This window comes from Eubalaena glacialis, chromosome 4 (genome assembly GCF_028564815.1).
Source record: "Eubalaena glacialis isolate mEubGla1 chromosome 4, mEubGla1.1.hap2.+ XY, whole genome shotgun sequence".
Lineage (NCBI taxonomy): Eukaryota > Metazoa > Chordata > Mammalia > Artiodactyla > Balaenidae > Eubalaena > Eubalaena glacialis.
Genome location: NC_083719.1, coordinates 91,782,108 through 91,802,692, shown reverse-complemented (window position 1 = coordinate 91,802,692; position 20,585 = coordinate 91,782,108). Strand labels below are relative to the sequence as shown.

Genomic DNA, 20,585 nt, shown 5'->3' with positions numbered 1-20,585 from the left:
GGGGGGGAACGGGGGAGGGATGGAGGGGAAGTTCTGGGGTAGCAGTTGCAAACTAGTATATATAGGATGGATAAACAACAAGGTCCTACTGTATAGCACAGGGAACTATATTCAATATCCTGTGATAAACCATAATGGAAAAGAATATAAAAAAGAATGTGTGTATATGTATAACTGAACCACTTAGCTGTACAGCAGAAATTAACACATTGTAAATCATGTATATTTCAATAAAATATATTTTTAAAATTGTGCATTTTCAATTCAGTGAGAAAATAAAAAACATAATCACTGTCATAGATTGCAAGTGCCTGCATTTACATTTTGGTCTGGTTCTCACCAAGGATCACCTTAAGTGAGTGTGTACAACTTTATTTCTTCATTCGTGGAGTTATAACTTTAAAAAAAAAACTTATTCAACGTATTCTAATGAATACTACTGAATAGGTCACCACCATTGATTATGTGTTCATTATGAGCTTTTATAAACATATAACATTGATAAAAGAGATTTTCACATTTTGAGTTATGGAGAAGTCATTCTGGCTTATACATGAGTTAACTTGAATTTTATGCTAACTAAAATAGCCTGTTTGTGGCCTATCAAACATACACTGTACATCTGCTTTAATTAAGAAAGAAAAGGGCCAGAAGTAAAGAATGTTTATGTTAGAAATAAAGATTAAATGCCTTCCTTCCTGGGACGCCAATGCTAGTACCCCCTTAACGATAAGACACCCTTCCCAGCTGCCAAGGCCATGCTGACTCGTTATGTACGTGCTGATCTGTTTTTTTTTTTAATCTTGAAGGAATGTATCCCTGACTTGTTTAATGTTCTTTGTTCTGACAAGATATAAAACTGTGCTGAAAACCATGCTTCTCCAGGGCAGTTCCTCAGAGCTATCTGAGAGGCTGTCTTCTAAGCTATAGTCCTCAGCTGGGTTCAAATAAAACACTTTTCTATTACTATTTTAGGTTGTTTATTGATTATTTTCATCAACAACATATATACAGAAAAGTGTGCCAACTGTAAGTATATGAGTCATGACTTTTATTTTTTTTTGGCTGCATTGTGTGGCTTGTGGGATTTTAGTTCCCCGACCAGGGATTGAACCCGGGCTCTCGGCAGTGAGAATGTGGAGTCCTAACCACTAGACTGCCAGGGAATCCCAGGTCATGATGACTTTTAATAAAGTGAACACTCCTGCATGAGCTGGGTGCTCAACATGTAAGGGGAGTGTTTCTCAAACTGGCCTCTGCAAAGGCCATCACAGGCAGGGTTCCATCAGTTCCGAAACTTCACCAGTAATACAAAAAGAGAACCTGGCTGTGGGAAGCCCAGGGGCTGACCAGGATTGAAGGGAGAACAGAACAAAATCCAAGCAGTTACTGTTAAGGTTAAGAATCAAGGAGTCAAGCAGAGGTAGGAAACAGCCAACTCCTGCTGTTTTCACCAGTAGGTCTGCTGAAGAAAACTGGTGGGCCTCACGCCCTGAACCCTTCAGAGCGGGAGCCACTAAATTTTCATCAGTCTGTAACATAGATTCTTGCTATAACCCATACTGCCACATCACTGTCTGTCTTGAAAAAGGCTGAGCTGATATAGTAAAGAGTAAAGTTCAACTTGCTGCAAATTATTTGTAAAAGCATAGCCTAAATCCAGGCCCATGCCAGAGAAAGATGACTTACTTCCTGCTACTTGCCTAGTCTCCTGGGCACACAGGAAGATGAGATTAGGAGAGTTAATAGTTCTACTCAAACTGAGCAAGAATGTCCTTGAAGGGTGACCAAGTGGCAAACAGTGCAATAACTATGGGTTCTTTTATAGGTTTTATGAGACATAGTTACACCCTAGTAGTGATTGTGTGTATGTTTTTAATATATTTAAAATTTTTTTAGAAAAGTTGCAAAGATGGGACAGAGAGTTCTCACATACTTCATGCCCAATTTCCCCTATTATGAACATCTTACATGATTATGGTACAGTGTCACAATTAATGAATCAATACTGATAATTATTATTAACTAAAATCCATAATTTATCCAGGTTTCCTTAGTTTTTACCTGATGTCCCAGCCAGGGTACCACAAATAAGAAGTTGTCAGATCTTCTTAGGCTCCTTTTAGCTGTGAGTTTCTCTTTTTCAGACTTTCCTTACTTTTGATATCCTTGACAATTTCAAAGAGTACTGGTCAAGTATTTTGCAGAATGTCTTTTAATTGGGATTTGTCTGATGATTGTACTGTAATTTTTGCTGCGTATTTAGGATTGTTAGTGCCTTCAAACACGTCACCAAAAATGTCAGAATTAGAAAATATGCCTCAAACACAAGAAGTCTGAAAACCATTAGTCTACCTCAAAGCAGACTGTAAATATACGTAAATGAAGTTGTCAAGAAAAATGGTACAGATGAACCGGTTTGCAGGGCAGAAGTTGAGACACAGATGTGGAGAACAAACGTATGGACACCAAGGGGGGAAAACCGCGGTGGGGTGGGGATGGTGGTGTGCTGAATTGAGCGATTGGGATTGACATGTATACACTGATGTGTATAAAATTGATGACTAATAAGAACATGCAGTATAAAAAAACAAACAAAAAAAACTAATACTAAACTTTATTTGGGTTATTTGTATGGAAATATGTTAATTTAAATGTTTCAGACATTACATGAAATTTCTAAAAATCTTATATGTTCTGGTATAATGTTATAAGTCATAATTCTAGTTATTACTTTAAAATGTATATCTCAGAAATAACTAAATTTCCTTGTCAATTGCATTATTATGAACTTTCATCAAATCTTTAACCGTGGTCATTTTTAAGTCTTTTGTCAATTACAGACAGTTCTGGGTGTACTCTGATGCTTTTGCAAAAATGTTCCTATAAAAGGGTTTCATCTTCAAGGAGTTCATGGAAAAGACTCTGACAAGTACAGGTTTCTGGTAACTGACTATACCGCTGAACTGAATGAATAAGCATTTTCAGAACTCTAATGGAAAACTGATGAATTCATAAAAGTGCTAACAAAAGATCAAGATGAAAAAAACAATTACATGGGACTGAGTGAACTGATGAGGATGATTATAATTTTTGTGACTTTCTGTTTGAATTAAAAAAAAAAAATCCCACAAGGACTCAGAGGCAAAAAATATACAAATCAATTTTCACTGCAAAGTAAAGGAGCTGTCACAGTGGAGGATTACTGGACTCAATGTCAATATTATGACATAGAAAAAAAATAATATATCTGTGTCATCTTGGGCATGTTACTTAACTTCTTGTCTCATACGTAAAATGGGATAGTAGTAGAATTGTTGGGAAATTATGTGAGATAGTATATGTAATGTAGAGCACTTAGAATGGTATATGGTTCAACCAAAGACTAAAAAACAAACAAACAAACAAAAACAAACAAACAAAAAAAAGATGCTTATACCACCTCTGGTTTCAAACTTCCGTTTCAAAAAGCAAGGTAGGTTTACGGACCTTTCACACAGTGGCTAGATAGCAACCCTAATTTACAAACTGTCTGCATGTCACCCCAACATGGCCCAGGTCATCAGCCAACCCCACCTCGTTCCCCAGCTCTAGCTTAAAAGGGAAGACAATAGCTTTTCACCCAAAGGTCATCACGGTAATAATTCATCCTGAGGTAAAAAAGAAGTTTAAACTAAGCATAATGGAATTCTAAGCTGTTCCATAGTTTTCAACAGAATATGTTTTTAAAGTACAAGCAGAAACAATGATCAAACTTTCAATGAAATATTTTCTTGTTTGCTTTTCAAACGAGTGAAGTCCAAATTAGGGAACACAAAGAATTATATCTTATTAACTTGTAATGTCTGGTCCCAGAAAATATTCTATGGTGAAGCCATTGTAGATATTCTAGTAATTAAATCTGTACAACATGCAGACTTAAAACATTTTTTTTTTTTAACATACAGACTTAAAACATTTTTTAGGCAACCACTCTCTCAATAGTGAGAGCGAAGTCACCAATCTTAAGTATTTGGAGCCCTTAACATTATTGGCAATGCTGGGAATGGTACAACATTTAGCTCAATAAAAAAGACAATACCCGATACGTCCCCTGGAGCTCAAAATTCAAATATTTGTATTGGCATACACACAGGCCTAAAGATGTGTTCTCTGAACCAGAAAGGACTCACCGTGTTGGCCAGCTCTAGATAGCTTCCTCCTACAGAGTTGCCAAAACGCGGGGACTGTGTGAGCAGCTTGTGGAGAGCAGCCTGCTGCTGCAAAGAGCTTCCCCCATACTCAAGAAGCTTCTGTAGGGCTGACTGACTCTGCAAGTCCGGGCTCTGGAGGTCCCTGGCTCCCGAGTCGTATTCCCAGCTTTCCCTGGCCGCTGATAAGGCACCTAGGTCCAGGAGAGGCAGGGGCGAAAAAAAGATGTTTCCTGCATTAGCCTGGGGGAGGCCAAGAGGCAATGATTTGGAACCGCCTAACTCATCCACGTGCCAGCGCGTCAGAACACATGTGGCGCCCAGGCTGCATGCTAAGCACTTTCCCTTTCAAAGTGACACATGGGGAGCTTGGAGATAAAAGCAGTTTTAGGCAAAGCATTCAGAAATAACTATCCAATGAATACGTGCCTTCCCCCCACCCCAAGAGAAATGTTTAGCAAAAAGCACAGAAGAGCCAAGAAAAGGGAATCCAGATCAGAGCTACAGCTGTCTGTGATTTACACAGTGTTACTGTATGATTAGCCTCTTACTGTCATCCTTTTTCCCAGTCGAGGAGGATGGAAGCAAGAGAGAAGATAGAAAGTTAGATCTGGCACTTTGTCATAATTTTCTAGTGTCCATGTACTCTTACCTGGAAGAAGCTACGGGAAGCTAGACTGTGTTTGCCAGTTAGGTGTAGCCACATGGCTGAGCTCTGAACAATAGAATGTGAACAGAAGTGATAAGCATAGTTTCAGAGGCTAGCTCATAAAACCCCCAGCATTTGATTCTTCAGGCCCTTTGCCTCTGGCCTGGTTCAGATGGGCATAGCACCCTTGGAAGCCACGTGGTACAGATGGCAAAGCCGCACGATGGAAGATGCCTGGATCTATGAATTACCTCCTGCCAGGGGGCTGTCGGCTGAACCCAAGTACCATTTTAACTTTATGTGATCAGGAAAGGGAAACTTCTTCTGTGATTGATCCACCATATATTTTTGGTTTGTTTGTGAGAGCAGCTAGGATTACCTTAACTATCACAGCAGATTAGAACCTAATTAAAGATGATAATCATTATAATAGCATGGGTAAGTACAATGAAAAGTAGACCTAGAGAAGGTCTAGACCCGACTGCCCTCAAGAAGGATGGGCGATATTCAGGGAAACCTTACTGGAGGAGAAAGACTGATGCTTCAGTCTCCACCTTTGCTAGAAAAATTAGATTTGGGGTAAAGCTTGCTTCTTTGTGTTCACTTCTGAGTAGAAGTCCCTTGTGGGTGCAGCTGGCTGGTGGATCCTGGGTCACATGCTTCTATCTTAGCTGCAGAGGAGGCTGGGAAATTTGTTTTCTGGCTTCCACTTTGGGGAGGTAGGATTTGTAAGATGAGACCTTTCCTAAGCATAGGAAGAGTATGCAAAAGGCCTGGGCAGCCAGAAAATATGACAACGAGCTACACACTGTTCTGGGGACAGAGCAGTGAGCATGATGAATTGCAGTCCCTGCTTGTGGAGTTTTCATTTTGGTGGGTCTTTAATACATGACTTTTAATTTAAAAAAAGGGATTCGTTAAAATGATTTAATTTGTACTATGAAAGGAGAACATACATAGATTCCTCTACAATTTACTTGAGTATAATTACATAGAGCAAACTACAAATTATGTACAGCGGGTTCTGATGTGAATTTCCAATCTCCCCTTACTGGGTATTGGTGAATTTCATCAATGGAATTAGGAAAACTGTCTTTGTCTGGAACCACTTCAGATGGTTTCCCTCTACTGTTCATGTTCTGCTGATCTTCTTCAGTCAGCCTGACCCAACACTTTTTTCATACAATGCTGTATAGCTGGGGTGACATGTCTTTGTACCAAAGCAGACAACTCTGTTGTTATGTTTGCAATTGCCCAAAGTTTATTTTAATATTAAAGTCTATCAACTGTATTGCAAGGGTGGCTTTGCTTCATATCAGCATAGACTCCAAAATGCCTGCCCTTCCTCCCCACTGCTCCTCTGAATGCTGTCTGCCTAGCTGCTACACATTCTCTGTCCTGGCCCCAGCAATGTGTGGTCAGAAGACTGATCGATCTTAGAGTTGAAAAATGGGTTGAATGGCCTGATAGCTCATACATAAGGCAAAAAAGCATAGCGTTGGGCCCTTGCCTTTTATGTTTCACCACGGTATCCCCAGTACCTTGCACATAGCCTGCAACATATCAGGAATTTAACACACATTTATTGAATGGATTGCTGAATTATTCACAGTTGTAGTACCCCAGGGTTTCACTTCTTAACCAGGAAAAGCAACATGGAGATTAATTTTAAAAATCAAAATAAATTATACACTTAAACTTTTTCTTTATGCAAAGTTCTTTATGAGAACTTCATTTCAAATAATAAAACACAACAGTTCTGGGATAAGACAGCCCAAGGAAGCTTCATTTGACTGTATTATGCCGTATTAACAGACCGAAACCCAGTTTCGGGCAGAGTTATATAATCAGGTTAGCCAAGCTCCATGTTAATCAGCAAGATCAAAAGGCCCTCACACTATTACCACAACAATTTTTGCTGAAGTTTTGCTGAGAACTCAGATCCTCTGCTAAGGAGCCAAGGCAATCATATTAGCATCCACATAAATGGACCACAAAAAAACAAAGTGTATTTTAAAAAAAATACAGTAGATGTGTATAACTGAGTCACTTTGCTGTACAGCAGAAATTAACACAACATTGTAAATCAACTATACGTCAATTAAAAAAATACAGTAGACTATTCCCATTACTCTCTTTTAATGTCTTCACATTACATTTTTCTGGATAAAACCCAACATTCCTGAGGCAAAATTCGTCATTTAATTTGGAAGAACTCACTGAAAAATTTCAAAAATGTAGGTCTAGTAACCATCTTCCTTTTGCCCCTTGAAGCATGATGGTCCCTGACGTTTACAGGCTCACTCTCAGCCTCATGCCAGTCTCTTTTCACTCCCTTGCTCACCTCAAAAGAAGCCTGCTGACCACAGGCAGATGGCCATGTTTTCTTTTCCTGAACATGGACACCATGTTCTATTGTCCCCCATGCTCACCAGACTCTCTGATGTCTCTTCTGATAAGGACACTAATCGCATCATGAGGGCCCCATCACCATGACCTCATCTAACTATTCCCCTCCCAAAAGCCCCATCTCTAACAACTATCACATTGGCGGTTAGGGCTTCAACATATGAATTTTGGGGGGACACAAATATTCAGTCCATAATAACCACTGAGCAGCTGCTCTCCAGGCCAGTAAGGACAGTGGCTGTACAGCATCCCGTTAAATACCAAAGGCCAAAGCACTCCCTGGGCCTAGAGGTCTCTGCATACACAGAACCAAAGGAGGCCATAGTATCTGCCACCATAATCCTCTAGGGTGCTCTGAAGTAAGAAGTAAGATGTATACTTTTAAAAATCTGAATACTTAGTGTTTAAAGGTGGCAGAGCACAGATTGCAAATGCGTCTCTTATCAGAAAAGCACAGGAAACAAGTGGCAATTTGACATCTTTATAAAATACATCACTGGGAAAACCCTGCTTTCAGAGAGGATGCTGCAACAGAAAATCTGCCAAACACTGAGATCCTTGCTCTGCTGGGTACTTGGCTATGAGCTAGGGCTTTAATACCATTTTCAAAGTGCCACCCAGTTTTGGTTTCAAAGCCTGCAATTAATGCACTTATTCACCAAAGGCATTATGCCACCTTCCCATGGGCCAAGCTCCCTGTGAGAATCAGGCAAACCAACATTTGGAACACCTGAAATTTACCTTAAAGATACTACAACAACCATGACAGCTAACATTTATTCAAAGCCAATAAGAGCCAGGCACTGCTCTACGAACCTTACATATATTATCTTATATAGATCCACTCACAGTCTATGAATAGCGAAGTCATTTTTCCATTTTAAGAAAAAAGATATTTTCTCTCTTTTAGCATCATTTTATAGACTTTGCTCATTTGCATACAATAGTGGTTAAGAGCTGGGGTTTTGTGGTCAGATTCACTGAGGTCAAGTCAAGAGTCACCATGACCAGCTATGTGACCTCACGCAAATTATTTAACCTAAGCTTCAGTTTTCTCAACTTTAAAATGGGGATAATAATATGTATTTCATAGAGGTGCTGTGAGAGTTAAATAAGATTAAAATATGTAGAACGTATGAGACAATCCCTGGTATATGACAAACTGATCAAGAAATGTGAGCAATTATCTAGTCACACCTCACAATTTTAGTTATTTGGAACCCATTTTGGACAATTTATTAGGGAACGCATATATGAGGGAAATGTGTACCTCCCAGGTTCTGAAAGGTACCTGTTAAAATTACCAATTCTTTTTTTTTTTATTTATGAGCTGTTTTTTTTTTAATTTTTAAAAAATTTATTTTTTGTTGGCTGTACTGGGTCTTCATTGCTGTGAGGGGGCTTTCTCTAGTTGCAGTGAGCGGGGGCTACGCTTCGTTGTGGTGCGCGGGCTTCTCATTGCAGTGGCTTCTCTTGTCGCGGAGCACAGGCTCTAGGCATACAGGCTTCAGTAGTTGCAGCATGCGGACTCAGTAGTTGTGGCGCGTGGGCTCAGTAGTTGCTCCGTGGCATGTGGGATCTTCCCGGACCAGGGATCGAACCCATGTCCACTGCATTGGCAGGCGGATTCTTAACCACTGCGCCACCAGGGAAGTCCAAAATTACCAATTTTTAAAAAACAAACCTTTGGCACCTAACCAGTGGCTAAATTTTCATCAATAGTTTTGTACTTAATATCAGCATTACAGACAATAAAAATAGCCAATTAGGTCACGGCCAAAGTTATGTTTCTCTGAGTATGGAATATTCCATTAACAACTCACAGTCTTTGGTTATCAGGTTCGATAGACTTTGCTTCCCTATTCTACTTGGCCAACTCCTACGTCCAGAGGACACTTGGCCTTCCTAACAGCTGTGTCCAGCACCGTAAGGAAATCTGCACAGCCCGGCAGTGGCGGCAGCAAGGGCTGAGTAGATATGATTTATTCATCAGACTTGTGCTCTGGCCACCCTAGACACCCCTGTTTTCTACCTCCAGTTCTTTTTTTTCCATCCTTCGTTTGAATGCCCGGGGCCTCTCATCACATCACAGGCAGGTGATAATGCAGAGTGTTTAGGGGATCCTGAGACATGTATTAACAGTATTTTATGAGTGGTCATTAATCTTTCATTTATGTGGATTGTTTAGAGAACACTGCCTAATTTATTACCTTCAGTGGCAAAAGAGAAAATACTCCTTTCGAAACACTGGAAGCAGCTACCTTTCTGAATTCAGAACTACCACACCAACAGAAAGAAGCACAGGGGAATTTGAACAAATTGGCTGCCAGGTGTCAGCCTTCCCTGTCATAGCACATTTACTATTTCTAGATAATACTAACATCAACAGAAGCAGCAGTAAATCCTTTAGTCCAAAGGAGAATCACCATATGAGTCTTTGGTCATTTATTAATGTCAATTCTTGGTCCAAAATTCAGGAGCTCAATTCCCATGAGGGCCTCTAGCTTCCTACAGCACAAATTACATGCAAACACAGGCCAATGGTCTTAAAATCTGTGTCTGTGGTCTCAAGGAGAACTGGGTAGGAAAGGATAGTTAAAAAAAAACCTATGTATCCTTCTGGGAAAAAACAAAAAAACAAAAAGTAATTCGAAGCACATATCCTACTAAGGGGAGGTGAACCTGCTGTATAGCACAGGGAGCTCAGCTCAGTGCTCTATGATGACCTAGATGGGTGGGATGGTGGGGGGAGTAGGAGGGAGGTCCAAGAGGGAGGGGATACGTGTATACATATAGCTGCTACACTTCGTTGTACAGCAGAAACTAACACAACATTGTAAAGCAACTATACTCCAATAAAAAAAAGTCAGTTCTTTGGCCTTTGGCAATCTTTAGGAAGTGAGTCTATTAGCATCCTATTTTGAATACAGGTCACACGTGTCCCATCTGGGGACAATGCACTGAATTTCAATGGAACATTAGGAATACAGTGGAAGATGCATTTTGAAATGCAACTCCCTCCCCCGTCCCCTGACCCCAAGACTATTGATAGGTGACAAGAAAGAAAGAAATGAAGAAATGTATTTCTTATTGAAGTGCGCTTACCAACATCATCATCATTAGTGGATATTTCTTAATGTTCCACTCTGTACAAGTAAATTCAACAGTCCTTAATGTATTTAAGCACAGGCTTGAGAACACTAAATGGAAGATAGTTTAGAGACCACCAAAGGGATAGCTGGAACAAACAGCCTTTAAAATTCTTCTCCAGCTTGAGAGTCTATTGTTCTGTTCTTTACCAAATATAATATAAAAGGCAAAGTGTCTGCCCTTCAGCAGTTAATAAAGATGCGGTGGTAATCATCTTTAACCTTTTTAAAAAACTAAAAATAATATTTGGCAGCTTGTTATCTTGGTTTGTCTAAACTAGACATATGAAGGAGATAAGCAAGAGGGTTGATTCGGGGCTAAAGAATTCAAAGGAGAATTTAGGGAAAGTGTGTTAAAATGAGGAGGCATTGGAGTAAAGAAGGGTTAACTGAGTTTCACTTGACCCTGAGGCTGGCTTGGGGTTGGGGGGGTAACACCTATGGTCTACAAGAATTTAAGATTTTTTTAAAAAGATTTGTTTCTCTTGGTATTTTGGATCAACTTATCCTTCTCTTACAAGGCATATTAATGCATCATGTATTCAGTAAGCCCTTGGTAGTCACTGATTTTTAAGTACCATAAGACTAAATGGGGATAATGCTAATCTGGACCTATTATCTGTGGTGAGAAGCATCATACATATCCTTTGGTTGGCATGCCCATAGGGATGGTCGTGTTTCTTGGCTGAAAATTAGTCTAATCAAAACGGGAAAATGCCGGGGAAGGGTGGGGGGAGGCGGGGAATACACAAATAGGAATACAAAAATTGAATGCTGATTCCAGCTTCTTAGCAAAAAATAGAATTATTTTTTATTCTTGAAAAGTTGGCATTTTTGTTTAAGCTTTTAAAAAGTGGTAGGTTATATTAATTTTCCAATGTTAAACCAAGCTTGCATTCAAGAGACAGACCCAACATAGTCGAAGTGTGTGATATCTTGTTTATATATTATTGATTTTGGTTTGCTAGTATTTTGTTTATGATTTTTGCATCTCTGTTCAAAAGTAAAATTGGCCTATAATTTTTCTTTCTTACACTGTACCTGTCATGTTTTGGTATCAAGGTTATGTGTGAGTCTATGTGAGACTGGAATTATTTGTTCTTCCAGTGTTAGATAGACCTTGCTGGTGAAGTTGTCTGGGTCTTGAGTGTTCTTTGTGGAAAGAGTTTTTTAAATTACTGTTTTAATTTCATTCTTAGTTATAAAACTATTCAGATTTTATATTCCTTAATGCATTATAAAACTATTCAGATTTTATATTCCTTAATGAATCAGTTTTAGTAAGTTCTATTTTCTGGAAATTTCTTTATTTCTTCTAAACTTTTAATTATATCAGCAGAAAGCTATTTATAATATCTTCTTTTTGTTTATGTTTGCAGCATCTCTAGCAATGTCTGCTTTTCACTCCTGATACTGGGTATAATAATCCCTTATTTGGCTTGACTGGGTGACATAATCTTGACTCAGTTGCTATATGTGCAAATTAGAGGCCCCTGGATGCCCTATTCCTGCTACAAACATGCTACGCCTACATAGCATATGACCTCAGCCAACAAACCCAGATATTGCTAATCAACAGTGCCCAGGTGCTTTGCATTCCTAATACTGGAACAAGAGAGTTCATGGTCTTCTTTTCCTCTGACCTCAACCTGGAGAGCCTTCCTGGACTCCATGCTTGATTGGGTTGCCTGTTTGGCAGTAAAACTTTCCCACTCAGTATTCAATCCTTGCTCTCTAATGGTCTTTATTTATTTTTTTTCCTTTAACAACTATTTGTGCCTTATCTTTTTTCACTTTAGCATTCTTGCCAGGAAGTTATCAATTTCATAAATCTTTTAGAAAAACCTATCTTTAGTCTATACTGTGCCTCTATATTGTGTGCTTGTTTTCTATTTCCTTGATTTTGGTTATCTTTATTATATCCTTTCTTCTCTTCTATTTGTGTTTATTTTGCTGTTCTCTTTCTAAATTCTTGGAATGGATGCTCAACTCAGCCCTTCTTCTTTTATCTTCTAATATATGCATAAAAAGCTATAAAATTTCCTCTAAGTGCTGTATTTCAATTGATATTTTCATAATCTTTCAATTCAAATTATTTTGAGTATCAATTCAAATTATTTTCAATTTCAATTCAAATTATTTTCATAATTTTGTCTTAGATCGAGGAACTATTTCAAGGTATGTTCTTAATTTCCTATCATATGGGGTTTTGGTAGTGTTTTGATTTATAGATTCACTGCATTATATTCAGAACACATGGTCTATGTTATTTCAGTCCTTTTAAATTTGTTGAGACTTGTTTTATGGCCTGTACATGATCAAATTTTACAAATGTTCCATGTACACTTGAAAAAAGAAGTATATCTTATAGTTGTTGGATGGAGTCTGCTTTATATGACCATTAGGTCAAGTTCATTAATTGGGTTGTTCAAATCTTACAGAGCCTTATTTATTTTGGCTTTTGTTTGTTTGTTTTGGTCTGCTTATTCCAGCAATTAATGAGAAATATTCTAATAATCCTTCATAATGATTATGGATTGGTATATTTCTCTTATAGGTGTCAATTTTTACTTTATGTATTTTGAGACTTTCTTTATTGGGTAAATACAAATTTAAAATTGTTACATCTTTTTGGTGGATTTAATCCTTCACCATTTTGAAATTTTTGTGGTATAATAAAAAATATATATTGGCTTTTGCTCCCTTTTCCTGGCACAGAGCTCCTAAAATTCTTGGAATTTCCTGAATAAGAGTATCATTTGTATACTAATGAGATGACTCAAACGGACTGGAGAAGGGGTTATAGGGGCAAGAGACTGAGTTCAGCCATCAGCAGTTGATTTAATCAACCACGGCTACGTAATAAAATCTCAATAAAATCCCCTTAACAAGTCGGTGAACACATCTACGTGTTGGGAAGGTGGTGCAACCCAACTCCATGGGGACAGAGGCTCCTGTGTTTGGGATTCTCTGGGTCTTGCCCTATATACCTCTTTATCTGGCTGTTCAATTATTATACCTTTACACTAAACTGTAATAATAAGTATAGCACTTTACTGAGTTCTATTGTCATTCTAGAAATTATAAAACCTGAGAAGGGTGTTGTGGAAACCCCTGAATTTGTAGTTGGCCAGGAAGAGGTACAGGTAGCCTGGGGATCCCCTTTGTGGGTGATGTCTGAAGTTGAGGCAGGGTTGTGGGATTGGTGCCTTAACTTGTGGGGTCTGTGCTAACTCCAGGTAGCATCAGAGTTGAATTGAATTGTAGGACACCTGGTTGGGTCAGAGAATCAGAGACTTGGTATTGGAGTGATCTATTTGGTGTCAGGAAAAAAACCCACACCCTACTTTTTAACTTAAAGACAATTTTGTTTCCTATTATTATAGTTACTCCAGATTTCTTTTGTTGAGGAAGGCTTAACATACATTTTGCCATTGTTTTTCTTTCAAGCTTTTCATTGGTTTTTTTTTTTTTTAATGTTTATTTATTTATTTAGGCTGTGCCAGTCTTAGCTGTGGCACGTGGGATCTTCATTGCAGCATGTGGGATCTTTAGCTGCGGCATGTGGACTTCTTAGTTGCAGCATGCACATGGGATCCAGTTCCCCGACCAGGGATCGAACCCGGGCCCCCTGCATCGGGAGCGTGGAATCTTACTCACTGGACCACCAGGGAAGTCCCTCATTGGTTTTTGATTTATCCCTTATAAACAGCCCATAAGCAGAATTTTACAATCCATTCTTACCACTTATGTCTTTAACTACAGAATTTAATCTATTTACATTTAATTGAAATACTAATACAAGGATTAATCTCTTTTCATCTTATTTTGTTATTCCTATATGTCTTCTTGTTCTATATTTCTTTGTCTTTTCTTGCCTTTTGAAACATTTTCTCATTCTATATTTTACATCTATAGGTTTGAGAGTTAAATGCTTTCTATTTTACTGATTATGATAGACATTACAACATACATCCTTAATTTATCAAAATCTAAAGTTTATCTATATCTTTACCTAGCTCTGGACAATATAAGAACCTTAGAAAACTTAATATCTATTTATCCCACTCTCAACCTATATGCTTCTATTGTTGAATATTTATTTTCTCTTAAAACTCCAGGAAAAGTATTATTGTTTTTTACTGTTTATTTAATTTAAGTTTATTCACATATTTACCACTTTCTTTATTCTTCTTTCTCCCTTCCAACTCAGAACTTCTATCTGGAACCACTCTCATTTTGTTTTAAATATATCCTTTAGAATTTCTCTTAATGAAGGTCTTCTCTAGGTTCATGTTTGTCTTTAAATGTCTTTATTTCACCCTGATTCTTGAAATATACTTTTGCTGGGTATGGTGTGTTAGCTTGTCAATTACCTTTCTCAATACATAGAGGACAGAGGAATGCCATTGTCTTCCATTATTCTTGAGAGTCTGCTCTCAGCCTAACTGTTGCTCCTTTGAAAGTAATCTGCCTTTTAAAAAAATACTTTCCTAGATTTTCTCTTTATCTTTGGTGTTCTACACGCTCACAGTAATGTGTCTAATTATCTAATTATGTTACTTGATATGTATATTTCTTGTAATTTTTCCTGCTCAGGACTCATTGGGATTTTGGAATCTACTCGTTAGTATCTAGTTTTCAAAAATTCTAAGCCATTACTTCAAATGCTTATTCTGCTTCATTCTTTCTTTCCTCTTCTTCTGAGAATCCAATTTTATGTCTCTTTCATATTTTACCTTTTACATGTGTTTCTTCCTCTGTGCTTTATAATGTCATCTAACCTTTTTTCTATTTCACTAATTCTCTCTTTATCTCTAACTAATATGTTGTTAATTTTAATTGTTTAATTTCAACTATAACATTTCTCATTCCTAGATGTCCATTTGGTTCTTTTTCAAATCTGCTTGGTTTTTTGGATTTCTTTTTCTACCTTAGATTTTCTTTCTGAACATAGTAAACATAATTACTTTATATTCTGAGTCTGATAATTCTAATAAATGAAATCTTGGTGGCTTTGTTTTTTATGTTAATTCCTGCTCGTGGTATGTAGTCTCCTGATATACTTAGTAATTTTAGATACTGAGTTGCCCGTATTCCTTGGAAAATTATTTGTGGAAATACTTTTAGAACTGCTTTACTCATCTCCAAGGCAACTTCTCTTAGAATACTCTGAGGGTGGTGGACTTCTGATTCAACTTTACACAGAGGGTAGAGCCCTCTAATATTCTAGCACTTGAAAAAAGGGTATATTTTATAAAATTCCCTACCTGAGCAGTCCTTGGAATTTGTCTTCTGTTCCCAGAACCCACAAGGTCATGTAATCCAAAATTCAATTTTACCAGGTTCAGACAATAATCTCAAGGTAAAAGTGGCTTGATGCTCCAAGTTTCCTCATTGACATAATTTAGATTCACAAATTTTACTATTTCACTAGATATTCAGTGTGTTAAAGGAGGGCTTTAAAACTATAGTCATTTCAGCTTTACAACCTGTTTCAGCTGGAAGATACATCCTGATATCTAATCATGTTACTTGATATGGGAATCCATATTTGTTCTTTAAAATATGACTTGTGTGAATTATGATGATGTAAACTACATATTCACAAATGGGCCATGCCTACTTTTCTTTTCTTGAATAATCTTGTTTTCCCTAAAATTAATACTTCTTTGTATCTTTGTTTAGTTTTCTATGTATCATGAATTCAGGCTCAGTTTCTTAGCTAATTATCTAAATCTCCTCTTAATAATTTAAGATATTCCATCAAATTTAGTCAGAAAAACTTCTCCTGGAGCTTTTTGACCTGCTGTAGTCCAGACTGGTTCCAAAGACCATTATGCTTCACTTCTAACTTGTTTTCACTCTTTGTTTCATGGTTCCATGTATTTTTCTTCCTAGGTTAACTCCTTTTTTTTGGAGGTCTAGTAGATTTCTAAGAAATTAGGCACGGGAAATAAATTTTCTGAGACTTTGCATGCATGAAAACATTTATATTTTACCCTTATACTTCATTAATAGTTGGTAAAGAATTTTAAGTTGGAAACAACTCTTCTTCAGACTTTTGAAGACAATGCTAATTTAATGTCTGTCATCCTTTTTGAGAAGTCAGAAGCCATTCTGATTCCAAATCTCTTATATTTGTGCTCTTTTGTTTTTCCTTTGAAAGTTTGAAGAATCTTTTTTTTTTTTTTTTTTGGTCCCTAGTGTTATGAAATTTCACAATGATATGTGTCTTAAAATTCTGTGGTAGGTGATGCTTGGTCAGCCCCTTCTATCAGGAAACAGATTCTTCAGTTTGGAGGACAGTTTCATGGACCATTTTGTTGACGATTTCTCCCCCTGTGTTTTCTTTGCTCTTTTGAGAATGCCTATTATTTGGGTGGTAAACATCCTGCACCAGCCCTCTAATTTTTCTTATCTTTTCTTTCCTATCTTAAATTTCTTTGTTTCTCTGCTTCTCTTTCTGGAAGATATTCTTATCTTTATTTCTCATTCTTTTTGTTGAGCTTATAATTTATGCTATGTTTTTTCCAGAGCAGGTTTTTTTAATGTTTCTCTTTATCCTGTTTTTTTTTTTTATCGATACAATATTTTTTCCTGTATTTCACAGTATATTAAAGAGGGACTATTTTGAGTATTCTCCTTGCAGAGTCTCTGTTCCCTTTAAGTTTCTTCTACTTGTTTTGGTCTCTATCTTTCATTTTAGAGGAATTCCTCAGATGTCTTGGTGCTCCTTGGTTGATTGCTCCTTTGGGCCACATGACCTGTTCCAGCTCTAAGATCTCAGTTCCCCATTCCCCAAATTATGGAAGCCTATCAGGCTTAGCTTAGGAAACACTGATCTGTGCCATACTGGATGAATTGGGACTTCATCAGACAGGCATACGCAGAAGTGAAAAAGACAAAATGTTTTTCCCCAGCCTTACCTCTTTCTTCCTTCCTCAGGTTTATTCCACAACACTAATTCTCCCCCCTCCCACCTGTTCTTCAGAATCTCTCCCTTGGATTCCCCTCATTAGAGAGCCAGCTCAAGTAAAAATATCTGATCATTTTACTAATACACAGTATGAATGACTGATAAGGCTAAATATATTCTCTGGTATTTGGCTTTTAAAAAATGAGGACAAAAGCATTCCTTGGGATAAACCAAAGGAATAGACTCTAAGAGTACAGCTTAGTCAACAACAAAGCAAATCAGCAGAAAAGTATAAGAAGATGTATAAGAAGACAACTTGCTTAATAAAAACAAACCTGGCAATGGAGGGAAAATCTCCACAACAGATCATGTAACAGAACCTCATAATCTCGACTGTTATCATCCATAATTCACCTTCCCCTTCAGGATTTCCCTCTAATTATCCCTGCAACCATTCCCAGGCCATGAAGAGGCAGAGTTGTTTCCCCTCCGACACTGTGGCCCAAGAATGGACAATTGTTCTTCCTTAAAACCACAAACAAAGCAAAGTGGCAGCATTCATAAAAGATTTTATAAACATCAAAAGAGAAATTAACATAGAAATGGCATGAAACTCGATAATCAGGCATATCTGTGGAGATTTACTTTTTGTGGGTACTATCCCTATCCCATCCTAATTCCCAGTCCAGCCTATGTTATGATATTATCCCAATTCCCAGCATTTAAGAGCATAAAACTAGATAGTCAAATTCTTCTTATTCCAAAAGCAAGGGGCAAAGGCTCAAAAAGAAGTCACCTACTACTCTGTTGACTTAAGACTTTCTTCTGACAGAAGCTGCAGACTGGTGGGTATGAACTATATCTGGTCCACAGTTATATTTTGTTGATTCTACTCAAAAATCAGTTTTTAAAAATTTAGTCATCAGTATTAAAACTTTGGAGAGATTATATTTTTAAAAAGTAAAAATATTTTCTGGTATTGAACACACACACATATATACACACACACAAACACACACACATACAATGTCTGGAAACATTTGGCTCCCATTCCCACATTTGGCTGTAGTTGAGCATTGGCTGCCTCTTTGCAAATGGGCACGTGTCCTCCAGTTTGCTGGAGCCTGCATCTGGTGAACTTCACTCATTTATGTTGTCTACCTGCCCTCAGTAAGCATTTGCAACCCTTCCTTTTGAGCTACAGTTCTATATCTGAGGACCTATCTCTCCCAGGTGATGGACTGGGAGGAACAATCAGAAATCACCTTCCTGTTCAGGGGAGACCCCACCCATCCCAGGGCTGTGGCCTTGTAGACCTAAGTATATATCATAAACTATAGTCTCAATTTCATACACAGGTGGACACTAACAATGGGGTCCTTTTTTATCAGGGTTTTTGCCCAAGAACCAGTACCATCTAGTGGCAAGTTTGGAGACAGATGATATTTAAGTACTATGTTGACATACAAAGGGCAAGGTGAAAAGGTTAATGTTTACATCCATAGATTCTAGACCTACTTACTGTTATCCAAATGAGATTAAGTGAAAAATCCCTTGAAGAATAGTATAACCTAAGTTAAAAAAAAAGAAGGGCAAAGTGTAAAGTGTTAGAAAAACATAAGCATTTTGAGTGTCTTGGTTGTGGCATTAAAGCAACTGAAATAGGTGAGATTGGTAACTAAATTTACTCTTTAGGAGTTCAGGGAGTGCAGAGTTCTAAATCTCTACCTAGAAATTCCTAATAGAAAAACAAACAATCCTAGAGGTTGGAATTCTAAGTTTTTGTTAATACAGCAAGAGAAAAAGAGGAAAGAACACAGCAGTGTGAATTAGCAGAAAAACAAACTAGGAGCCAGGAGAGCTCCAGTCTAGTCCCAGCCATGCCACCAACTAACTCTGTGACCTAACAGTTATTATTTAATCCTCCAGTTCTCCATTTCCTCATCTATACTAAACAGATGGTGAAACTAGATGGTATTTAACAGATTCTCTGGGCTGTAGTCTTATAATTCAAGGGCAAAATCTTATCAAGTACTCTAAATCTTAAATCAGATAAATCAAAGAAAACATTATAAATACCAAGAGAGAAATCTGACATGGTAATTTTTTGCATTAAAATTTATCTAGAACTGACTGATATGTATTCATAAATGAGAGCTAAATAAATACACAAGGTATCGGATTAAATTCTCCTTCACCTAGATCTTCTTGTGGATAGCAAACTTAAATGGATCAACTGGAAACTATACAAAATTCTTCCAAAACAACCATAAAGATTTAACTGATTTAAACAGTCATTTATTAATGCTCTTTCATATATGTTCTCCAACGAACTTGCAGTAGTCTTACAAGAGATAAAACAGGAAGCAAAATAAGCTTTCCTGTGCTTTTTGTGCTTATAATGTTGAGTGACAGTTTCTCTAGAATGAACAATGGACAATAAAATAGTCTGGCCAAACTAAACACTTTCTGCGAGCAGACTGAGCCTTTATCTCAGCCAAGTAATCATTTTTATTCCATGAAAAGTATCTAAAATCATGCCAAGTTGTATCACTGCCACTGACATTGGAATGGTTTCAACATCCCATAAAAACAGTGACACTTAACGAATTGGTGCAGTTAAATCATGCTGGAGAGAAAAAAGATGAACAATTTTATTGGGTTCTATGTGGTTCAAAAGATACAATCAACACAGGTAATCACTGGCACCCTTCATGCCAGGATTACCACCTGAGATAAACACACCTGGATTTCCATGAACTCTTTGTCTTTTGCTGACTAAAATGAAGTGATTAATGCCACTGGGAATGAGGCTAAAATAATATATTCAAAAAGAGCAGCATCAAATAGCTTGAAATGCTGATAAAAGACAAAATCAGGAAGTAAGAAAGAACCAGTTTGCACTACTTGAGACATCACTTTACAAGAATTTAGACCACCACAGAACAGTGTATATTATTACGTGAGGTACTAATCTACAAGAGAAATCTAAATTATTTAATATCTCAGGAAATACCTGAGAATCCACTGATCTTACACATGCTTGCTTAGAAGTTTAAAAACAAAATACATCATATTTTGTTTCTTTGTTCTGTCTGCAGTGACTTCAGAATGGAGAGATGAAAGCCAGTGTACCATAAATAGAATTTGACATCTTAAGTGCAGAATATTTAAAGTTTACATGCACACACACATACAGAATTGAAGTTCAAATATACCCAATACAGAAACATTTCCATTCTGATACATAAGTAACATACAAATGACTC

At 37.4% G+C, this 20,585-nt stretch overlaps 1 protein-coding gene across 1 annotated transcript in view; it reads right to left on the bottom strand.

The window, feature by feature from the left end:
• The window catches only part of MCC (MCC regulator of WNT signaling pathway), a 418,786-nt gene that overhangs the window by 311,976 nt on the left and 86,225 nt on the right, over positions 1 to 20,585 (bottom strand). Inside the window, exon 3 of the mRNA XM_061189513.1 lies at positions 4,173 to 4,384. Within this exon, the coding sequence (XP_061045496.1) occupies positions 4,173 to 4,384 (212 nt within the window). The remainder of the gene's footprint in view (positions 1 to 4,172; positions 4,385 to 20,585) is intronic.